Source organism: Lycium ferocissimum, unplaced genomic scaffold (assembly GCF_029784015.1).
Source record: "Lycium ferocissimum isolate CSIRO_LF1 unplaced genomic scaffold, AGI_CSIRO_Lferr_CH_V1 ctg473, whole genome shotgun sequence".
Classification (NCBI taxonomy): Eukaryota; Viridiplantae; Streptophyta; class Magnoliopsida; order Solanales; family Solanaceae; genus Lycium; species Lycium ferocissimum.
In genome coordinates, this window is record NW_026725757.1 from 371,183 (window position 1) to 390,137 (window position 18,955).

An 18,955-nucleotide genomic window follows, 5' to 3' on the forward strand; every position below is an offset into this window, starting at 1 on the left:
GGTACATAATTTGAGAGGAGCTCCTACTGTCAAAATACGAAAAATACTACTCCGTCCGTCTCAATTTAAGTGTTTTACTTTCATTTTTAGTATGTCCCAAAAAAAATTTCTTTCTATATTCAGTAAGTTGACAATTCAAACATCTTGACAAATTTATAATCACAAGATTCAAAGGACATTTTTGTACATGCTACACATCTTTAATTTAGGACCATAAGATTCAAAAGACTCTTTATTTCTTAAATTCTGTATCTAATCAAACTAAGACACTTAGTAGTATGATGGATAAGGAAAATAGTCACGGGTCAAGAATGTAGTACCACTACATTCCTTGTTTGGTTACTAATCTTAGGATAAGTTATGTCAGGATTAAAAATAGTACCGGAATAAGTTATTTCTGCCAGAGGGTGGAATAACAATCCCAGGACCAGTTATCCCATGATAAAATATTAAAAATGACTAAAATAGCCCTGATGGTATTTTGTAAACAAACAATTTTTTCTTAAAATTATGCAATACATGTTAGTTTTAATACAATAAACCAAACAATTAATAAAAAATAATATCAATATAAATGCCAACATAAATAATCTCAATAGTATAACTAATCCGAACATAACTAATCCTTTCTTTTAACTTTGTTTTCCAACCAAACGATCCCTTAAATTTATACATCAAAGACTTTTCTCTCTCTCTAGAATGGTAGAATTCCCTTCATTTTTCGTCCTTTTGATTTCACATAGTACTATACAATAAAATAAAATAGCCCCCAAACTTTGAATTTTTTTCCAAAGACTTCACCTTTTCTTCCTTGCCTAATAAGCTTTTTCTTTTTAGCTATATTTGACTATTTAGATCTCAACTTCCCTTTCTTTTCTTAGAGGAGAAGAAAAAAAAAAAAATTGAGAGAGTAGCAAAACTTTGCAGAAATGGCCAGTCATTATGATCGTAACCCTTTTGCTGAAGAAGAAGAAGTTAACCCCTTTGCTGTAAGCTGGTTATTTCTGTAATTGTGATGTTCCCTTTGTGTTTTATTTGTTTTGGGATCATTATTTTATGTGTGTGGAATTAAAGTTTAAGTCTTTTTTTTAGATTGGTAAGTGAATTGACTGATTTCTTGATAGTGGTAGACTTGAAATTGACTTTTCTTGTTGAGGTTCATATTTTGTACTGATTTTTTAAAACTGATTGATTTGGTGTCCTTTTTTGTATTGTTCTTTATTGATAATTCAGAATAACCTGGCCTGTTTTTGAAAAGTTTGGAGTTTGTTAGTTAATTGGTGTGTGAATTTTTTGGGCCATAAAGCTTTGACCTTTGATGGTTTATTTCTGTAAAAATTGTGGTGCTCCATTTTGATTTTGTGGGGTGGAACTAAAGTTCAAGTCTTTTTCCTGATAAGACTTGAAGTTACCCGCACGGGTGGCTCAGTTGGTTCAGCATGGGGCTTTCATAATGGAGGTCTCAGGTTCGAAACCCCCTGCCTGCGAAAATAGGGGATTTGCCTTCTGGGTCGAGCTCGTCGTACATAGCTTGCCTAGTGCAGGTTATCTCTTCTGTGTGGTCTGCGGGCTATTGCATAGGAGCGGGGTTTACCCTGTGCGCACCCAAAGGGTAGCGGCTGTGGGTTCCCTTGTCATAAAAAAACAAAAAACAAAAAAAGACTTGAAGTTGACTAATCTCAATTGGGTATTTGGGCTTTTAATGTTTTGTTTTATGATTTAGTCTAGTTTACTGTATTGTTCTTTGTTGATTATAATTCAGAATAGCCTGGCTTGTGTTTGAAAATTTTAGAGTTTATGAGGTAATTGCTATGTGAATTTTTTGCACCATAAAGCTTTGATGGTTGTTTCTGTAATTGTGATGTTCCATTTTTGTTTTTTTTTGGGGTGTGGGGGTGGGGGTCATAAAATATGTATGCGGAACTGAAGTTGAAGTCTTTTTCCTGATAGGTAACTGAATTGGCTGATTTCTTGGTAGTGTAAGACTTGAAATTGGCTTTGCTGAATTGGGTATTTGGGGTTTTAATCTTTTTGTTTCATGATGTTAAGTGTATGTTGTATTGTTCTTTGTTGATAATTCAGAATAAGCTGGCCTGTTTTTAAAATTTTGGAGCTTATGAGGTAATTTTTGTGTGAATTCTTGGGCCATAATTGATAATTCTTTGATGGTTTATTTATGTCATTGTGATGCTCCTTTTTTTGTTTGGGGGGGGGGGGGAGGGTGGGGGGGGTGGTCAGGTTCATAATTTTATGTATATGGAACTAAAGTTGAAGTCTTTTTCCAGATGGGAAAGTGAATTGACTGATTTCTTGATAGTGTAAGACTTGAAATTAACTTTGCTGGATTGAGTATTCAGGGTTTTAGTGAGCGTTTGGACATAAGAGTTATGAAATTTGAAAAAAAAAAAAAAAAGAAGAAGTAATATTTGTTTACAAGTTGAAAATGGACATGACTACCAATTGGAGTTGTTTCTGAATTTTTGTGAGTGATTTGGTGAAAATTGTGAAAACAGTTTTTTTTTTCCAAAGATTGTAACAATTCTATGTCCACACAATTTTCCGGAATAAAATTCTGGAAAAAAGTGAAAACTATCCATGGCCAAACAGGCACTTAATCTTTTGTTTCATGATGTAAGTGTATGTTGGGGTTCATGTTTTGTTGTGATTTCTTAAAACTGATTGATTTGGTCTCATTCACTGTACTGTTCCTTGTTGATAATTTTATGAGGTAATTGCTGTGTGATTTTTTTGGGCCATTAAGCTTTGACGGTTTATTTCTGTCATTGTGATGCTCCATTTTGAATTTTTGGGGGATCATAATTTTATGTGTGGAACTAAAGTTCAAGTCTTTTTCCTGATGGTCAGGGAATTGACTGATTTCTTGATAGTGTAGGACTTAATATTGACTTTTCTGAATTGGGTGTTTGGGTTTTAATCTTCCGTTTCATGATGTAAATGTATGTTGAGGTTGTATGATTTGTAAAAACTGATTGTTTTGGTCTCATTTACTGCATTGTTCTTTGTTTGATAATTCACAAATAACCTGCCTGTTTTTGAAAATTTTTGAGTTTATGAAGTAATGCTGAGTAATCTTTTTTGGGCCATAAAGCTTTGATGGTTTACTTTTTTGTCATTGTGATGCTCCATATTTTTTTTGTTGGGGGGAGGGGGAGGGGGGGGGTGATCTATGTGTGTGGAACTAAAGTTGAAGGTAGTGAATTGACTGATTTCTTGATAGTGTAAGACTTGAAATTGACTTTCTCTGAATTTTGTATTTGTTGTTTTAATCTTTTGTTGGATGAATTAAGTATATGTTGAGGTTCATCTTTTGTACGATTTGTTAAAACTGATTGATTTGGTCGCTTTTACTGTACTGTTCTTTGTTGTTAGTTTGGAATAACGTGGCCTGTTTTTGAAATTTTCGTATTTATGAGGTAATTGTTGTGTGAATTTTTGGGCCATAAACTTAAAGCTTGGACTAGGTTCTACTAATTTAGAATTCTTGGTTCTATGGATAGTTTTTCCTCAAGCTTTCTTATTTTTGAAAAGGGTTTACAAATATTTGTCAAAAAAGTATTATTGGGGTATACATTTTCAGGAAAGAATAATTTGACTTCTGTATTTTGTGCGGTTAATCATACATTTTAATTCTGAATGTATTCACTAATACGAGTAGTAAGTATCAGAATGTTAATTTTAGTGGATAAGGAACTCTAGAAGTCATCTATAATTTCCATCCAACGCCTAATTTCTTTATATGCAATTTAACATGAAAAATCAGCATAAGTAATAATGGTTGTATAAAATGTTAGGTTAGTCAATACCAGTTCTAATAATTTCTAATCATGAACAAGGTTTGGGAAAATCTTGGACAAATTCTACCATCATATTTGAAAACAAGAACCTTCTAATCCTTAATATATGTTACTGAATGCAAAATCTTTTATCTACAATTACGGAACTACATGAAATGATGTCGTTGAGTCATAACTTATGACTTTTAAAAGCCATGTGTTAAAGCAGATATTTCTTTTTTCAGGTCTTGTAAGTTGGCCAATTTATGTTCTGAGATATTAATTGTTTTCAGGATGGAGGAGGAAAATCAAAAGGACAATCAAAATTTAGTGGAGGCGCATTTTATACCACAGTGAGTTAGACTGGCAGTCCCTACCTTCTACCTGTGTCCGTCTGTCCATGTTTTTACTGGAAATAATGCACTTCTGTTTAATAAAAAGTTCATTTATGCTGATCTCAGCTAGTTTAGGACTGTAGATTGGTTAGTTGGTTGACTAAATTTGCTTACATGCATGCAAAATCCAGAGCAGCATCATACAAAGGCATCCGGTCATCATAAATGTCAAAAGCACTAAAAAGTGTGCAAAACTGTAAAAATTCCACTAATTTGTACTAATGGATTCCTTCACTCTTGAACATAAGAGCTAGAAAAATTTCTTCCAAACTTTATTTGAGTGGCTTTTCTTCTGTATTTCCAAGCTGCCATTTCATCTGCAGTTTCCGGCTTTATCTGATCAACTCCAAACACGTCCAACATATTCCAGAAGCTGTTATTTCTGTATGCCAAAATGTCTTGATAGACATGGGTATATTTCTGTCCTATGGGAGAAGTTATAAAGGAAAGACTGAGAATGTAATTAGTCTATGGTAAGTAGTTTCTCTATAATTACAGGACTGCTTGAGAATCCTTGATATACGGTACTTCTATGGTAGTTAGTCTATAATTACGGTACTATTTGAAATTACAGTAATTATTGTAGTTCTACTGTAAGTTGTAGAGAGTGAAGAGAGGGTAAAAGTAGCTTTCCTCTTGAAGTGTTTTGGTTCCCCAGATGCAAAATACATTTTGCTTTGCAGTGACATGTCATTCACTGGGACCTCGGAGGCCTTATGTGGATTAATATTTTACCCGCTTTTGTTGATCCATGCTAATAAATATATCATCTTTGTCACTTTTCAGAGTAGTGTTCCTCCAGCGGCAAACTCGAGACTTTCACCCCTTCCACATGAACCTGCTGATTTCTATGATCGCGATGCGCCTGTTGATATTCCACTTGACAGTTCTACGGTAGCTATTTACTCATTTTATTTTATTTAACATCTATTATTATGATTTTTATTTTAAATTAAGCCACTCTGAATTATAGGACTTGAAAAAGAAAGAGAAGGAACTTCAGGCTAAGGAGAATGAATTGCGAAGGAGGGAACAGGTACACATAATATATGAACTAAATTTGTAATAGTTGTTGGTCTTTTTCAGGTTCCTGTTGGCTTTCTTCTTCTTCTTCTTCTACCTGTTGAAATTGTTGTTGACCTAGTTACAGTGCAAGTGGAAAAATATTCTCTCCTTCCATATCACCAGCAGTTCATGTTTACTTGTGGTACGAATGTTATTATTCCCTGATTTGTTTTTTTGTTGCCATGCAGGATCTGAGACGAAAAGAAGAGGCTGCTGCAAGAGGTATTTCCTTTTATGTCTTTATTTCCTTTTACAATCTATAGATTTAAACATGGGGCTATTTCCGCCGTACGATTTTGTAGAACATCTAAACAAGGAACTTAAAGGTAAAAAACATGAAAAGATTCCTAGTACGCAGACGAAATAGAGCTGACTGAACTTTTTTTTTTTTGTGTTTTAACATTTGTGATTTTTACTCCCTCAGTCCCAATTTATGTGAAACTCTTTCCTATAAGGTCAGTTTAAAAATGAATGACATCTTTTTATATTTAGTAACAACTTCAGCTTAAATACTCATTTTACCCTTAATGAGATGATTTCTTGCCACACAAATATCTATAGCTTATTTTAGATCTCAAGTTTCAAAAGTTCCCTTTATTTCTTAAACTCCGCACCCAATCAGTACCTTCACATAAATTGGGACCGACGGAGGGAGTACTTCTTATCATTGTCATCGTGTTCTTTGTCTTTCTTCCTTCTCCTATCATATACATTGTGTCTGTCCTAAATTAATTTTGTAGCCACAAGATCTAATGGTGTTTTCCTCAGTATTTGCAAGTTTACTTAAAAGATTACATGGTTTAGATGTCTATAAATGGAAATTTATCTGACCTTATTTGTTTTTTTAATAGTTACATGGTTCAGATAATTTAGTGCAGTACATTACAATTCCCTCTATTCTCTCTGATTGCAGCTGGCATTGTTATTGAGGCAAAAAATTGGCCCCCATTCTTCCCAATTATTCATCATGATATTGCAAATGAAATACCAGTTCATTTGCAAAGGCTGCAATATGTCGCATTTACTACCTTCTTGGGTACGTCAACTTTGCCTAACTATATATTTGGTTCTTCTAGTTTGAAGCACTGTGGCACTTTTTACTTTTTGATTTTTTTTTTCTATATCATGCTACATTTAAGACTTAATAACTGTTTGCATTTGACAGAAAAAATAAATCAACATCCAACATGTTTTTCTTTTCTCAAGACAAAGAGGATTTAGGATCTAAAGCTGCATTAGACTTCCATTTGATATCATTTATTTACTTAGTTACAAAGTTTTGCAGAAGTAAAATGTCTGGTCTTTTTTGTTTATGGCATTGAAGCATGTTTTACAAATGTCATTCTGGCATAACTTACTGATGTTCTTGACAAATTGGTTAGACACCTTGTTATTGCCCCTTATATCAAAACATCAGAAGGGAAAAAATGCAAGACTGTTGTTATCCAACCCAACAAAGGACCACAGTGACAAAAATTGTTTATGGATAAAATGTGCAAAAACTAGAGTTCTTTTTTCTTTTTCGCTGTTTTCCTGCAAAACCTTCAAGTAATTAAGTACAAAATTTAGAAAGAGCCTGTTTCAGTCTTGTAGCAAAAAAACTTAGATTTGGTAGGCTGTCTTTTTCCTATTGACCAACAGTTTAAGTATTTTCTACCATGAAAAGCTTTACCAGAACAAGTATTTTTTTTCCCTTTCATTTTGTCCATATTTTCTTGCAAGACCTTCAAGTTATTTGGTGTCCTTGTGTTTATTTTCTCCCTTTTGGCCAACAGTTTTAACAACAACAACATCATACCCAGTGTAATCCCACAAGTGGGGTCTAGGGACGGTAGAGAGTACACAGACCTTACCCCTACCTTGGCAGGTAGAGAGACTGTTTCCGATAGACCCTCGGCTCAAGTAAAGCATAAACAATATCAAGGTTGCAAAAAATTAAAGTAAAAGAGACAACAAGTAGTAATAGAAAACTAACAATAAGAAATAATACTGATCCCACAAGAAAGGAAAATAATACTAATCCTACTACTAGCCTTCTATCCTAATCCTCGACCTCCACACCCTCCTAGCTTGGGTCATGTCCTCGGTAAGCTGGAGACTTGCCATATCCTGCCTGATCACCTCTCCCTACTACTTCTTCGGCTTACCTCTATCTCTCTTCCAGCCCTCTATCGTCAACCTCTCACACATCCTCACCGGAGCGTCTGTGTCTCTCCTCTGGACCGACCCATCTCAGCCTCGCCTCTCCCATCTTGTCCGCCACAGAGGCCACTCCCACCTTATCCCGAATTTCTTCATTTCTGACCATATCTCTCCTAGTAAGCACACACATCTATTTCCGCAACTTTCATCTTCTGGACATGAGAGTTTTTGACTGCCAACACTCCGCCCTATATAACAGCGTCGGTCTAACCACTACTCTGAAAAACTTACGTTTAAGTCTTGGTGGCACCTTCTTATCACACAGGATACCAGATGCGAGCCTCTATCTTTAAGTCTTGGTGACCAACAGTTTTAACTATTTGTTAATCATGAACCGCACCAATCTGCACAAACTTTTCTGAGCATTCAGTTGTTTTGTTCACGGAATAAAATGTTTTACGTGTTATAGCTTAGGGGATCTGTGTCTATAATAGTTGTAGTGTTTGTATGCTTGATTTCTCGCTTTTCTACATACCGTTAGATTTTTATTGCTCTCGTCCTGATTAGATAAACAATACAGGACTTTTTGCATGCCTTTTATGGAACATCATTGCTACCACTACAGCATGGATTAAAGAAGGAGGTTTGTTCAATTCAGCATATTCTTGTCTCTACATGTCATCGCTTAGGGGTCATTTGGTTGTTGGTTAGAGTTATGCCAGGATTAGTTATGCAGGGCTTAGTTACTCATGTATTACTTATTCCATCTTCTACCTTGCATACAATAATAATACATAGATTCCTCATAACTTTACATGTATTAGTCATGCGGGATTGTAAGATGGTAAACAAACACCATACGTCGGTGTACTGAATTTTAAATGTAGCACAACTAAAATGCTGAGTATCAAACAGGGTACTAGTTATGTTGATTTTAATAGATGAATAATTCACTTCCTGACCAGCAACCAAACGACCCCATATTGATGGAGCATACTAACTTTTAGTTTTTGGCTTTAGATGTAAAAATCTGGTTCCTTTCAATTATTTACTTCATATCGGGGGTTCCTGGAGCCTATTTTCTGTGGTATCGTCCTCTTTATCGTGCTTTCAGGTAAATGTTCCTTTCCTTTGAAGAGCTCAACATATATTTTCAGATTAAGGGTGTGTTTGGCTTGACGGAAAATGTTTTCTTAAGAAATTTTTTTCTGGGAAAAATAACGATTTCTTACTTATTTTCTTGTGTTTGGTACGTAAGCAAAAAATATTATCTCAAAAGCATTTGTATATAATTTGTTAAACACTGTAGAGGTGTGGGTGGATGTAAGGTGGGGGTGGGGATAGAGTGTGTTGGAGGGTGAAGAGGAGACAATTAGTGTGGAACGTCACTTGTGGAGCTTGTTTTCCTTAGTTCCATTTTCCTCATTTTCAAGGAACTTGTTTTCCTAAATTTTTTTCCAAAATTGGCTAACCAAACCTGGAAAAATTGAAAAATGTTTTCCTCCACACCAAACACACCCTAAGTTACCCACTTTTTGAATGCAATAGTCCAAATTGTCCATTGAATTTTGGTTCTGTAGTTAAGTATTACTATATTTTACAAGTTTGATCGTGTGGTGGAAATCTTGTTCATTATTAAGATTTTGTAGGTTGGTGGACTATGATCTGTATCTTGGATCACAGCCTAAAGTTTAATCTTCGCCTAACTGCATGTTATGCCGTTCCACTTTTTTTTGTTTCGTTCTTGCATGGGGCTAACACAAATATTTTGTCACAGAACTGAGGGTGCTATGAAGTTTGCATGGTTTTTCTTGTTTTACTTGGTAAGTTCTGTAGAATATGTTTTCCTTTATCTCCTATTTACATTGGTAGATTCAAAGATGTCTTATATTTTGTTTGTGTACAGCTCCACATCGCATTCTGCGTCTTTGCGGCTGTTGCTCCTCCAGTAGTTTTCAGAGGAAAATCGCTTACGTAAGTTCTATCCTGCATTTGACTTTACAGAAATTTTATGAATGCGTTCATTAAATTTCTCCTTGCAAATGCTAAAGTAGCTTCCAATCCGGTATAGGAGAAAATGAGGAGGAAAGATGAGTTTCAGCTATTAATTAGTGCTCGTTTTAAATCTTTATCGAATTCATGGGATTAGCTGGGACTAGTTTTAGTCTTTCTTTTAGCTAGTTGCTTTTAGATTTCTCTCGATTGTTGCTATTATTATTTTCTGTTTCCGTGATCTGATCTTTTACAATTTGTTGGAACAGAGGCATTCTACCTGCAGTAGATCTCATTGGCAAACAAGTACTTGTTGGGGTACGTATTCAACACATATTAGCTGGCATACATATACAAAATTATACTGCATAAATAGGTCAATTTTTTTTTTATTTTTTTTTTATCCCTATATAATAAATCTTGAACACCCTTCCCGAAATTCCTGACTTTATCACTGTGGCCCCACCCTCCGGGCTAATCCCTTAATTAATTCCGAAAAAAGAACTAGGAGGAGAAAAAGAACTGCTCAACTGGTCTCATGAAGTATAGCATACAAGTTACTGGAGTCTGCCTATTAACATCAATATGTTATTTTCCCTTTTTCAGATTTTCTATTTCATTGGTTTTGGGCTATTTTGTCTTGAATCCGTCTTGAGCATATGGGTTATTCAGGTATGACCTCTCTTTAACTACTTTCTCCTTCCGTCCCAATTTATGTGAAAGTGTTTGACTAAGCACGTAGTTTAAGAATAAAAGGAAGATTTTTAAAACTTGTGGTTCAAAATAAGCAATAAATATCTGTTTGGCTATAAATCATCTCATGAGGGTAAAATGGAAAGTTTAAAGTTACTCCCTCCGTCCCATATTACTTGTCCACTTTCTTCTTTACACGTTCTTTAAGAAATCATAAATAAAAGTGTATTTTTACTAGATTACTCTTATCTCTTTCTAATATATTGCACTCTAATCAATATTGATTACTCTAAAAAATAATTAATGTTAAGGACAAAATGGGAAAATTTTAATTAATTCTATCTTGGTTTTGTAAATTGACAAGTATGTTGGGACGGATATTTTTAGTAATGTGGACAACTAATATGGTACGGAGGAAGTATATTGTTACCAAATATAGAAAGATAGTCATTCTTTTTTTGGACCGACTAAAAAAGAAAGTGCCACATAAATTGAGACCGGGGGAGTATTTAATATCATCCCCCCACCCCACATACAGTTATATATTCTTGTCATCTTAGGGAGTGTGAATAACTGAAAAAGCTACGCCTCAGTTCTAAGCAAGTTGAGGTTGACTTTGAAATTCCTCAATGCTTAATGTGAGACCTAACATTTTCGTTTCCTGGCGATCTCATTATGCAGCAAGTATACATGTATTTCCGAGGAAGTGGTAAGGCTGCAGAAATGAAGCGTGAAGCTGCTAGAGGTGCCTTGAGGGCAGCAATATAATGTTGTGTTGCCGATATAAGATTTGGCCACTTCAGTCAGGCGGTTATGCTTTGTTTCATATGTTTTATCTATATATATGTATATGCCTTCATTTGTACTACTATGACCACATTGGTTTTTAGGAAAATTATAGAGCTTATTTCTGGTCAAAAACAATCTTTGTGCATGTAAATCACCTTTCTTGAACTTGGCCTTTCTGTTTCTGCTCACAATTTTTACGGTAAATCAGGTAAAAGTTATTTTGTTTTCAGTGACGTATGTGTTGTCTTGCACGGTAGGCGGCGACTAACGGGTGGGGCATGGCTGGAAAGCCGCTCATGACATTGACACATGATTTTGTAACGCAAAACATAAAATATGGTCTTGAACACCAAGATTGTCAACATGGAAACTGCGATTTGGGGCCGCATAGTTGTGCAAATTTATAGCAATATTGGGATATGTTATTCAGGGCTGAAGATTTTGTATTTGCTGCTTTTTTGCCTTGAAATTTTTTGAGTAGTTGCTCTGTTGTTATACCTTAAGTTTAATTATCTTCATGGTAGAATTTTGCTCAATTGTCATATCTCATGACCACTTTAATTTTTACTTACTTTGTTCGACACTGCAATCGATTGTGCTTTGATATATGTCAAACCCCATTTCTTTGGGGACATTTGGTGTTTTTTTATACTAAACGATTTTAATTCACTATGCATGATAAATTGAAGTAAGAATATATATATACATACTCCCTCTGTTTCAATTTATGTGAACCTATTACTATTTGGGGAGTCTACGAGGTGGTACTTTGATCACGTTTTTCTTACATTATTTCTAAATTTTTTGAATTATAAATTATCATGATTTATAGTACTTTTAATGTAGTTTCTAAATATATAAATTTTATTTTTACAAACTTGAAAAATCTATGTCAAAGTTTGACTCTCGTGGTCCGAAAAGGCTCACATAAATTGAAACGTAGGGAGTATTAATTAACGGAAAACGGCCAAAATTACCCCTGAACTTTGAGAAATAGTTTATTCATACCTTTCGTTATACTATTGGGCCAATTATGCCCTTATCATTATACTATGGTCCAAATTTACCTTTAATCTAAACAGACTGCCACGTTTCCTAATTCTAGACGCTCAACCCATTTCCCCCCAATAATTTCATCCAAATTAAATAATTATCCGGATCCGACCCGGATGAAATTATTTCACCCAACCCGTTTTGGCTTATTTCAAACCCGAATACAATCCCTTATTTTCCAAGAGATGGCATCTTCTCGGACAATCTTGCTTGACAATTCTGAACTACTGATTAATCTCCTCTCAAAACAAGGAATTACAAAATTTCTTTAAATTTGTGAACCACATGATTGACCAGATAAAAAGTTCAATCCCAATTCGGGTCATGAAGCTTCAACTTAGTTCAAGACTGCAAGGTAAAATCACTGAGTTCGACCGTGTAATGAAATCCCTAGCAAAACTTAACTTCAGTGAGTTGTTCCTTCACTCTGTAAACATAAAATCGCTGCCTTCGGTCAAGCCAAGATTAAAACATTCACTGAATGATGTTTATATGAAACATGTTTCATTTTTAGAATGAAAACAAACTATACAGAATGCTCTTCAGTTAGATTCTCTTTAACTAAGTCATTAACTAAAGCTTTATTGAAGTTCTTCATTTTTCCGATCCACGAAGTGCTTTACGAAAACTTATATCACTAATAAAAAAGATATATAAAAGAAGATAATTACTGTGACTTCGAAATCTCAGCTAAATGATAAAGGATTGTATTTGGGTTTGAAATAAACAAAAATGGGTTGGGTGAAATAATTTCATCTGGGTTCGATCCGGATAATTATTTGATCCGGATGAAATTATTGGGGGGAAATGGGTTGGGCGTCTAGGATTAGGACATGTGGCAGTTCGTTTAGATTAGGGGTAAATTTGGACCATAGTATAACGGTAAGGGCATAATTGGCCCAATAGTATAACGGTAAGGATATAATTGGCCTAATAGTCTAACGAAGGGTATGAATAAACTATTTCTCAAAGTTCAGGGGTAATTTTGGCCCTTTTCCGATTAATTAATCAAGATTAAGGGATAGAAGGTATGTGTAATTTGTACATTAGTTTGGTGTAAAAATCACATGTAATTAAGTTTTGATAGAAGAATGTATTAGAATGTACGTGTAATTTGTACATTAGTTTGGTGTAAAAGCCACATGTAATCAAGTTTTTTACTTCCAGTAGGTGTTGCGGTTAAAATTGATAAATAGCCACTTTTTGGTCCTTGTAACTCAAAAATAGCTTCTATCATAAATGAAATTTCATGACATTATTTTAGCACTTCACATGTGGAATTTGATACTTCACGGCAATAGCTATTTTTACCAATACAAGGCCAAAAAATGGCCGGCGAATGCGGTTTTCATGTTAAAAGAAGGTAAGTAGATCAGACTAGAAATTCTTTATGCTTCTAGAGTCAAACATCTTTAGTAGAGCTGTCAAAACGGACTGGCGCAGCTCATCCGGATTAAACCACGCTGGCTATGGAATTTGACAGGTCAGGCCAGGCTGGCCCATTTTTTTATGGGCCATAAAACAGCCAGCCCAATCCATCACTACGTGGGCTGCTGGTCCGGCCAACCCACCTTTTTTAAAAAAGGATTTTTTTGATAATTCTTTTAATTTAAATTCTAATTTAAAAATTCAAACATAAATATTTACAAGACAATATGACATGGTGTTATTACTTGGTAATCAAGCATTAAACAGTGTTTTCAAAGACATTTTTGGGTCGAGTACGGGGGCGGGGCATACATAAATGCTCTGGGGCGTAAGTCCTAGGCGCAAATGCGTAAGCTTCGAGGGTGAAGGCGTATGTCCCATGCCTTAAATTTAATGTTGTTCTAAAAGTATTTTTGCTATAGATCATGCTTTTTATTATTGGTGTAATTATATCTAGCGTCGCTCAAGCCCCCGTGCCGACCCGACCCAGCACTGCTCAAGCCCTTGTGCCAAAGTAACGGTTTAGACTATCATATTAGGCAAAAGTCTATGAAAAGAATATTGATACCGTGTTAGGATAATTTGCCTAAATAAAGTTTAGGATCCAAAAATGGTTCAAGCCGGAGCGAGTGACATGGGTTACAGATTTATTTCAAAATTCATTGTCAAAGAGAGAAAAGAAATACTCGAAAAGAACGAATTTGGGTTCTTAACCAAAAAAAATTTTAAAAAATAAAGCTAGAAGTTATTGAATTAATTAAGTATATATTCAACGATAAATTCAGAAACCGCTGCTGCCGATGAATCGTTTTAAATAAAATTCAACTACCATGTTCTAAGTCGAATTAATTGGGATGGATAGATTTTAGGTATGTTAGATGCTTATGAGGCGAGGGAAAAATAGGAACGATCCATATATGCCTCAAAAGGCGCCAGATGCTAATTAAAATCGTGGTAAGGCTGGAAACCGCTGCTACCAGTACATTACACAATAATAAAAATGAGACTGTTTTAATAATTTTAAAACAAATAAAGAGGTGGGAAATAAGCACTCTTAAGCTCATAAGCATAATGGATCCAAAAGTTAATTCAAGCCAAATATAAGTTGATAAAGTGACAGTGGTAGAACCACGGGGCTCGGGGGTGCCTCGCACCTTCGCCCGGTCAACATAATTTCTTACCCCGACTTTTGTTTTAACAGACCAATAATTAAAGAGTCAATTTTCCTTTTGATTAGGGATTCATAAGGTGACTTGGAATACCAAAACTCAATTCTAAGTGGCGACTCTGTAACAAACAAATAATCTCTTTTCAAAACGTCACTTTAATTGGAAAAACCCTTTCCAATAAATTTAAACTAATTAATTTATTTTATTTATCGAGGAAAAAAAGGGGTGTGACACTTTGAATCTTTGTGCTAGAATTCTGAAAATTCTGTTCAGTATTTGATTCCTTCGGCTTTTGCTGGTGAGTCCAAGATGTTATATTTGAAGATGAAGGGAGATTATTATTGCACTTATATAGTAGAAAATATTTACTTTTCTGATCAAACTCTATTATAGTGAATTACGGATTGATTGAAAGAACTTTGGCGTATTTGATGCCAGATAAGAGGAAAACATTAGCAGAGATGTGGGAGGTTAGACGTCACCATTGATAGTGTTGGCGTCCTTCATGGAAAGGAAGACTTCACGGTGGAGAACGGTGGTGATGAGGCCATTAAGACTACCAACTTCTATTCTTATGAGAAAATACAGGGACCATCTGCTCAAGTTTACAGGTAAAGTCAAGGAATCAATAGATTTCTCATAAATGAATTTTGTCATATTCTACGCGCCTCTCTATTTGAGGCTATCAACTTCTATATTTATGAAAATTATAGGGAGCTAAAGCTTGAATTTACTGGTCATTTGGGAAGATTGTTGTTGGTGCTACTGCATGTATTATAGCTGTTATACTCTTCATGCCTATGGACAGTGTGAGTAGTATTTTCAATCTTTTTGCTTCTTGATTTCTTTTTCAAAGTATATAAGTTAAACTCCATTGAGTTATATATGTATGTTTTTATGTACTATATTTTCTCATCTTTGAACTACAACATCAAAGTAGTTGTTCTAGATGCTGTCTGGATTGTTAAATTATACTTGAGAATTCTCAATTGATTAAAATGAAAGTTGTCAATGAAGGACAAACAGAATATGGAGGGAATAATATTTTTTTTTTTATAATTTTTTTTCTAAGTCAGCCTTACTGAGATGAGTGGCATTGAGAATCATTCTCTTCCACCAGCTGAAAGTTTTTTTTTGTTTTTTTTTTTGTTTTTTTGAGGTTTTCCTATTGAATATATTTATTCTATTGTTGATTTGTTATCAAATACATGTATCTCCTCAGTAACATTTGGTGCACTGGATCTCAAGAAATTCTATACCATGCTACGATTTACATGTTCCTTAGTCCTTACGATACTCTTGGTGAAAACCAATTGTTTTGGGTACAACGTGAGCTTCAGATATGTGCCATTGGCATCTCTTTCATTTGTGCTCCTGAGGCCCATAACTATAATGACTGAAAATGCAAGTTTGTTTGCGGGCATCGACGTCGCTATCACAAGCTTTAATTGTCCATTAGAATCACTTGGTTGACATGTCACGCCTGATTTTAAAGGAAAAACACGTCAATGCTTTAAGCCGGCCTGATTTTAAATGCTACACTGTTGTCATTACTTTTTCTTAATTTTATCTTCTATTCTTGATATCTAATCATCCTTTTTGTTTATGTGGCTCTTCCATTATAAGTATAAGGTGTTTGAAGATGGATGTTGGACAATTGATGGAAGATTGGAAGGATAAGTATTAATTAACTTGCATTAGCAACTTATCCTCCAATTGAGTTCAAAGTACAATCATTCTGCAATACTCATTCTTGATAAAAAAGAATTGTGTTTGTTTTAAACATACAACGAGCGTCGCTTATTTACATAAATATTATGAAGAGCAAAAAGACTACAAAATATAAAACGTGCCAATGAATATAACAAAAGCAAAATTCTTTCATGATCCTTTGTGTCTACCATATTTTTCAAATAATATTTTATTATGATAAATAATATTTAATAATTCCCCTGCAACGTGCGAGTACCGATACTAGTCATTATTAAAAGCAAAAGAAGAAGAAATATTAGCCATTAAACTGCACATAGACATGTCATTAACCTAAAATCGCATTGAGAAGTGATGGATGTATCTGTAATAATGCCAATGGTGCTTCAAAAGTAAATTAAAAAAATGACATATCATGTGAGTTTCTGCCCCACATAGTGACAAAACTTTCAGTTATAATTTTCTATTATCTCCATAGCAGAAGTGGAGATGAGAAACCGCGTTTTTTTGATAGATTTTGTCTCCTTTTCATGTCCTTTAATTCTTCTTAAAAAATTTATCTTATACTATTTAATATCATCGTTAATTTGGGAGAAGAATTTTAGAATCATCTCGGTCAATTTGACATTTTATTACGAATTAAATTTAGTAATTAAGAACTGATATCACGTGTTACAATAATTAATTAATCTTGAGAACTAAACGCATTGATAAAGTAATCCCCATTTTATATCGGAATTATTATCCCTTATCGCACTAACTAGATAACCCTTCACATTTGAAGATATGCTTTTCATATTCGGATTAGTTTCAGAATTTAGTACACTATAAAAGTAAAATTATAAATTTATGATTCTTTGTGACATTAAAGTGATTAAACCATGTGTAAATTGCTCACAAATTCACATAACTAAAATGTCAAAGTTCCAACTCAAATTTCTTTGTTGCGCATATTAAGAAACGAAATCATGCGTTTCCCTGACAAGTGATGTGCACTTCATCTATTTCTTGACAAATGGCTCGTTTTGTAGTGCATTATTTGACCACTTCATTTAAAAATATTAAAATAATTAGAAAAAAAAATCCTTTGTTAAAAGTATAATATAATTAAGTAAATAACATTATACTTTTTTTTTACCACTAAGTTTTCTATTCAAAATTCAACGTCAGCTCCCAGGTATGAAGAGGAGAACTCATTTAGGATGCAAAGAAAATAATAAGAAATTGACCCTGAATCTAATTTAATTTTAAAAGTTAGTAAAATTGCTTAATACCATATAAAGAGACCTCTTCATCCTTAAATAGCCAACATCTTAACTAGCCAACGTGGAAACTCAACAATTTCACATGCCTGCCAATTAAAGCACGAATTACTCCTATATAACTTGGAGGTCAAACATTAGATAAGACAAAAAAAAAAAAAATGGAATGAGGTTGTCTCTGGTATCATGATCATTTTACAAATACCATAGATTACACACTACCATATAAAAGATTGAAATATGATCTAACTCAACCTTAAAAGCTAACCGATCATGAAACGAAAATTACAATACCATTTTAAAACTTTTTTATTCTTAAATAGGGTGATGTGAAGAACTCAACAAAATATAACAGTAATACTTCCAAACAAAGACATATCTCATCATTAATTCTACTATACTATACTATATTATAACTGCAGAACTTAGCTGCATACATAAGAGTTTTCACAAAACTCATTCAAATCCAAAACACCACCATCAACTTCCAAAAAGAAGCTCCAACATAATATAAATAATATATTAGTACTTACTTGGCTAAGGCCATATTCGTATATATTAAATTAACAATATGCAACACATTTCTTCTTGCAATCCATAGTACATCCACCACTCCCACCACCATAACCATAACCTTTTCCAGCTCTACTAAATGACTTGAAACACTTTGATGGACACTTTAATTTTTTACCAAAACATGGACCTTTATCTTTGCAAACAACAGTTGGCCTTATGATACCACCTTTAGCATGACCTCCTGTTGGGCCTCCAAATCCACCACCATATCCTCCACTACCACCAGGCCCAAATCCAGGGATATTGAATCCACCACCAGGCACAAATCCAAATCCACCACCATTATTATTGTCACTTTGAGTAGTGAAAGTTAAGGTGATTGTGATGAACAAGAAAGTTAAGAGAGTGTAGATGAGAGCTTTTGAATTCTTCATTTTTTTTTTTTTTGAAGGGATAAAGGGAGGATGAACAAGTTTGGGAGGTTTTTATTGAGAGGAAAAAGGGGGATAATTATTTAAAGCTAAGTGGAGATAGTGGAGGGAAAAGCATTTATGTTGTAAGAGTAATTATAAGTGGATGGCAGTTGAATGGGGGTACATGTATTGTATGAGACCTTGACAAGTAGGTTGGCTGCAATTATTACACTACAATAGGTAGATTATGGATATCTATAGTCCCACTGTGTTTTTAAGAGTGTGATCCTAGTTTGCGTTCTAAGGTGCCAAATATTCCATATGTCTATCTATTGATTATATTTTTTATTTTGTGTCTCAGACAACTGATGTTAATTGTGTTGTTAGTAGGGTAAAATTTCTTTTTGTTTCACAAGTTAATAGATTCATTGTTTGTGGATTCAAAAGTATAAGATTTGGGTCCACCAATTTGTGAAGCAAAGAGAACTCTCACGAAATTGGAATCAAATGTGTGAGATATAAAATGAAGTTTTT

At 34.2% G+C, this 18,955-nt stretch overlaps 2 protein-coding genes across 2 annotated transcripts; one reads left to right on the forward strand and one right to left on the reverse strand.

Annotated features, from left to right (window-relative positions):
• Positions 1–762: 762 nt before the first annotated feature.
• Positions 763–11,099, forward strand: LOC132044528 (secretory carrier-associated membrane protein 3-like). The gene is made up of 13 exons (XM_059435031.1): positions 763–989; positions 4,088–4,147; positions 4,976–5,083; positions 5,163–5,225; positions 5,443–5,476; positions 6,168–6,290; positions 7,977–8,039; positions 8,417–8,510; positions 9,174–9,219; positions 9,303–9,370; positions 9,658–9,706; positions 9,995–10,060; positions 10,763–11,099. Exons 1-13 carry the CDS (start codon positions 930–932, stop codon positions 10,847–10,849), a joined length of 921 nt encoding a protein of 306 aa, XP_059291014.1. The 5' UTR covers positions 763–929; the 3' UTR covers positions 10,850–11,099.
• Positions 11,100–17,853: 6,754 nt separating this feature from the next.
• Positions 17,854–18,531, reverse strand: LOC132044541 (glycine-rich cell wall structural protein-like). The gene has a single exon (XM_059435043.1). It carries the CDS (start codon positions 18,440–18,442, stop codon positions 18,056–18,058), a length of 387 nt encoding a protein of 128 aa, XP_059291026.1. The 5' UTR covers positions 18,443–18,531; the 3' UTR covers positions 17,854–18,055.
• Positions 18,532–18,955: the final 424 nt, after the last annotated feature.